Source organism: Thamnophis sirtalis, unplaced genomic scaffold (genome assembly GCF_051295495.1).
Source record: "Thamnophis sirtalis isolate CommonGarterSnake01/CBP01778 unplaced genomic scaffold, rThaSir2_p1.2 scaffold_14, whole genome shotgun sequence".
NCBI lineage: Eukaryota > Metazoa > Chordata > Lepidosauria > Squamata > Natricidae > Thamnophis > Thamnophis sirtalis.
The window spans coordinates 16,815,964-16,820,963 of NW_028261394.1; the positions used below are offsets into that span (position 1 = coordinate 16,815,964).

The 5,000-nt window shown below is 41.4% G+C and overlaps 1 protein-coding gene across 4 annotated transcripts in view; it reads left to right on the forward strand.

Moving 5' to 3' along the window:
- RBFOX1 (RNA binding fox-1 homolog 1) overlaps positions 1-5,000 on the forward strand; it is a 722,992-nt gene that overhangs the window by 554,796 nt on the left and 163,196 nt on the right. For all 4 annotated transcript variants that reach the window (XM_087729108.1, XM_087729106.1, XM_087729107.1 and 1 more), the window contains one exon: positions 889-949. In XM_087729108.1, the coding sequence (XP_087585234.1) occupies positions 889-949 (61 nt within the window). The remainder of the gene's footprint in view (positions 1-888; positions 950-5,000) is intronic.

The following is a 5,000-nucleotide window of genomic DNA, read 5'->3' on the forward strand; positions in this document are numbered from 1 at the left end:
GAATTTTTTTGACTTGTCGTCTTAAGTTTTCTTGATGCTCTATTTTTTTTTATTATTATTATTCTATATCTATTTATCTCTATATCTCGGTACGCCTGTCAATGAGTGTCCGTTTTAAACAAGCCTTGGAGACACTGACTGAACTTAAGGATATGAATTTTGTGCACATCTTACTCAGATCGTTAATTCCATATTGTGTTAAATAATGCACCCTCTTTTTATCCTTTCGTTAGCTGTGGTTTTTTGAAAGCTTGAATGGTTTTGTTAGTTTCCTTGCAATGAATTAAATGAGGCACATGTTCCCCCAGTGTTGAATGCTACATGTTGCTTTTCCAATGGTACATTTTGAAAGGGTTATGTTGCACACTGCTAAGATTTGTCTTTTTTTTTTACTTTTTTGTTCTCTTTTTTGATGTTACTTATTTTTCCCCCTTGCGTATCTTGTCTCTTTCCCCTTTCTACTCCACTGCATGCTCTTTCATACAGTTGGTTCTATTTTTTTAATGTTCTGTTTTTAAATATTTTATCGTTTCAGTGTTACCATGGAATAAAAAAAGCATGCTCTTAAATCTTCAATTATGCAAAGCCTTTTAATTTGCTTTTAATGTCTCTTTATTAAACTTTAAAGGAAATGGTGTTACTTTATTTAAATGATTTGTAAGTTTTATAAAATGATGATGAGAGTAAATGTAATTATAAATCGTATGATTTTGTTATGCGCCTCCTGCCTTTTATTAGTTTTATTATTATTTTTTTAATTTGGGGGAAATAAATTAAATTGCATTTTAAACATGACTAATGCCAAAAATAAAGCATGCATTCATTACTATCATGGACCTTTTTAATCTTGAAGAAGTGGTACTGATTTCTTGTTTTCTATGTGCTTAGGTAAATAATGCAACAGCACGGGTCATGACAAATAAGAAGACGGTTAATCCTTACACAAACGGTAAGAACTAGAAATTGGGGTTTTTTCTTAGTTTCCATCTCCTGGTCTGTCTAAGGTTAGGCTGTCTACTGTCGACCTCACCCCATTTCTAAGAGGTCTGTAAGAGGCATAAGCTCACCAACGTGCCTACCGTCCCTGACTTAATGTTCCCTTATATTTGTATTCCTTTCATGTATCCAAAATCATGTTTATATTTATGTATGTTATCTAATACATGTTTGACAAAATAAATAAATAAAATAAATAAAAGGTAGGACTACATAGCTTTATCCTAGTCAGCTAAAGAGCTGTGGTGGAGCATTGGTTTAGAGTGTAGTACTGCAGGCTACTTCTGCTGCCTGCAATTTTCCAGTTCGAATCTCAATCTCAAGCCTCCCATCCTTCTGAGGTGGATAAAATGAGGGCCCAAATTGTTGGGGGCAATATGCTGACTCTGTAAACTACTTAGAGAGGGCTGTAAAGCACTGTGAAGCAGTATATAAGTCTAAGGGCTATTGCTATGATCCTTCCTTCCTTCCTTCCTTCCTTCCTTCCTTCCTTCCTTCCTCCCTCCCTCCCTCCCTCCCTCCCTCCCTTGCCTTCCTTCCTCCCTCCCTCCCTCCATCCATCCATCCCTTGCCTTCCTTTCCTTCCTTCCTTTCCTTCCTTCCTTCCTTCCTTCCTTCCTTCCTTCCTTCCTTCCTTCCCTTCCTTCCTCCCTCCCTCCCTTGCCTTCCTTCCTCCCTCCCTCCATCCATCCCTTGCCTTCCTTTCCCTCCTTTCCTTCCTTCCTTCCTTCCTTCCTTCCTTCCTTCCTTCCTTCCCTTCCTTCCTTCCCTTCCTTGCCAGTGGTTAAAATCCAGTATTGCAGGTTAATTCTCCTGATTGCCAGCAATTTGATCCTGACCAGCTCAAGATTGACTCAGTCTTCCTTCCTTCTAAGGTGGGTAAAATGAGGACCCAGATTGTTGGGGGCTGTAAAGAAACTGTGAAGTCTAAGGGCTATTAGTATTGCTAAATGCAGGAAATCCTCAAGTTACAACAGTTTGTTTAGTGACCAAGTTACAACACCACTGAAATAAGTGGCTTGCAACCATTTCTACATGCGTATGACCTTTGTAGCGTCTCCATAATCAAATTCAGATGCTTGGTGATCAGTTTCATATTTATGACCGTTGTCTGTGGCCCAAGGAGATGTGATCCCTTTTTGCAGCCTTCTGACAAGCAAAACCATTGGGAAGTCACATTTACTTAACAACTGGGTTACTGTGATGATTCACTTAACAACTGTGACAAGAAAGGTCGTAAAATGGGGCTAAACTTGCCTAACCAATTTCTCACTTAACAACAGAGATTTTGAGCTCAGTTGTGGTCATAAGTCTCACTCATATTCTTCCTCCGTATTCCTTTTGTGATGACCTGGGATGTGGCACGACAGCCAGAGAACAGGTCTAACTCCCCTTTATTGCTCCAACTTTAGAAAAAACAATAAAAAACAATAGAATAACAGAGTTGGAAGAGACCTTGGAGGTCTTCTAGTCCAACCCCCTGCCTAGGCAGGAAACCTTACAGCACTTCAGACAAATGGTTATCCAACATCTTCTTAAAAACTTCCAGTGTTGGAGCATTCACAACTTCTGGAGGCAAGTTGTTCCGCGGATTAATTGTTCTAACTGTCAGGAAATTTCTCCTTAGTTCTAGGTTGCTTCTCTCCTTGATAGTTTCCACCCATTGCTTTTTATCCTGCCTTCAAGTGCTTTGGAGAATAGTTTGACTCTCTCTTCTTTGTGACAACCCCTGAGATATTGGAAGACTGCTATCATGGCACCTCTATCCTTCTTTTCATTGAACTAGACATACCCAGTTCCTGAAACCGTTCTTCCTATGTTTTAGCCTCCAGTCCCCTAATCATCTTTGTTGCTCTTCTCTGCACTCTTTCTAGAGTCTCCACATCTTTTTTACATTGTGGTGACCAAAACTGAATGCAGTATTCCAAGTGTGGCCTTACCAAGGCCTTATAAAGTGGTATTAACGCTTCACGGGATCTTGATTCTATCCCTCTGTTTATGCAGCCTAGAACTGTGTTGGCTTTTTTGGCAGCTGCTGCACATGGCTGGCTCATATTTAAATGGTTGTCCACTAGGACTCCCAAGATCCTTCTCACAGTTACTACTATTGAGCAAGGTACCACATATACTGCACCTGTACCTCTGTAACTTTGCCCCCAAACATCCCCACATTTACTACAAGTCCTGGAGCAAAGCTCTCACATGCACTTTCAACAGCCTCTGGCTGCAAGTTGTCCAGTAAGCAAGGTGAGCCAAACAGTAACCAGAGCAAGAAGTTCAGCGAAGCAGGTAAACTGACTAAGCCTCAGAAGACAGAGCACAGTAATTTCCAGGCATCAGCAAATGCACATAAGGCTCTACAGATTCAATGCTTGTTCCCGACAAATGCCCCTTTCACTGGCACCTCCTTACATCTCTGTCTTCAGGTGTGCCTTGTATAGGAGCGGCGGGACACACTCCTCCTTCATAGCTGGCTCAGTCTGCGTTGTTCTCGCCTTCTCTCTTCTCTGCATGCTCTAGAATCTGGAGGGGTGGTCCTTGCTCTTCGTCTGAGCTCTGTCTCTGTCAGGTGTGCCTCATTCAACATCCAAGAAAGGGAACCCCCAACTCCATTTATTTAGAGAAAAGGTACTTTTACTGGATATGAAATAAAAACAGTGAAAGTGAAGCAAGATCTGAGGCCAAAGGTGCGAACTTGTACATATCAAACATTTACCCAAATCCCTCCGGCCCAATGTCCAACCTCCAACCCCCAAGAGTGTCATGTAGGGTGCATCTTCAGGTGGCCTCATCCAGCTGATATGCAGAGGTGGTTGGCCTTGACCAAACCCAAACACGAGCCTTCAGCATGTGCAGAAGATGTTGAGAATGAAACTCCCTCTTTCGAGATGTCTCCACCAGCACGCTTTCCCTCCCAAATAGCATGAGCCCCCTCCCTCCCCGTTACTATGGCAGCCAATAGCAAGCAAGGGATATAGAGGCTGACAGTCTCTCTTGGTGCTCCCTGTCTACAAGCCTTTCTAATCCTGAAAAGCCTTGCCCGGACTGGCTGTGCCCTTACCCGGTTTCCTCCAAGGCCAGCCGAGCCCCCCTCTCAAAATCTATTGGTTCTTGTTCCAGCTCAACTTCCCATGCAGATTCAGACTCTGATGGGAGCATGACACTTTCTCCCATGTTTTACACACATACCCATGGTGAAGTGAGTTGAAGTAAGCACCAGTGATAGCGCTGTGATCAAGCAGGGAGATGAACCTTCTCTTCTGACACCTAGCCAAATATTCTAATTTCTGCCCTTGTTGTTGTCAGTTAAAGAATTATTAAAAAGTTATTGCAGACTGGATCCTTTGTTGTACTTTGTTATAGCAGCAGAAACTTTTCTGTCTCTATACTTTTCTTTTTCTTTTTTCTCCCGGGGTTTCAATTTCAGCTTTTGAACAATCCTTTTTGAAAGCTTTGGAAGGGAGCATATCACAACCTTCCATTTGGCCTGTTTCCAATATCCTGTAGCTTTTCAAAGAAGTATCTGATTTCCCTGACTTTTCTTCAAAAGAGAGGGGGAGAGAGAGAGAGAGAGAGAGAGAGAGAGAGAGAAAGCTTGATAAAAAAAACAACTGAATGCAAAATATTTATTTTCATCCTCCTCACATTATGCAGCTCCTTCGTGAAATATTTTTCCTTCCATCATTGACAGTGGGGCAAAGATAAGTGGACAGCTTTATTTTTTAATGATCCTGTCATGGGTATCTCTATCCATCTTGGCAAAATTAAAAACAAAATATGAGCTAGGTTCAACATACTGTGATTACGCTAGTTACAGTACATCACGGAGAAAGTCTGCTTTGTAAACATTTTCTGATTTTTCTTGGAGAAGACCTTGATTTAAATATAATTAATGGCAATAGTATTTTAGATTTATGTACTTCTTCATATGGGGACACAGTGGCTAAGATGCTGAGCTTGTCGATCAGAAATGTTGGCAGTTCAGCAGTTCGAATCCCTAACGT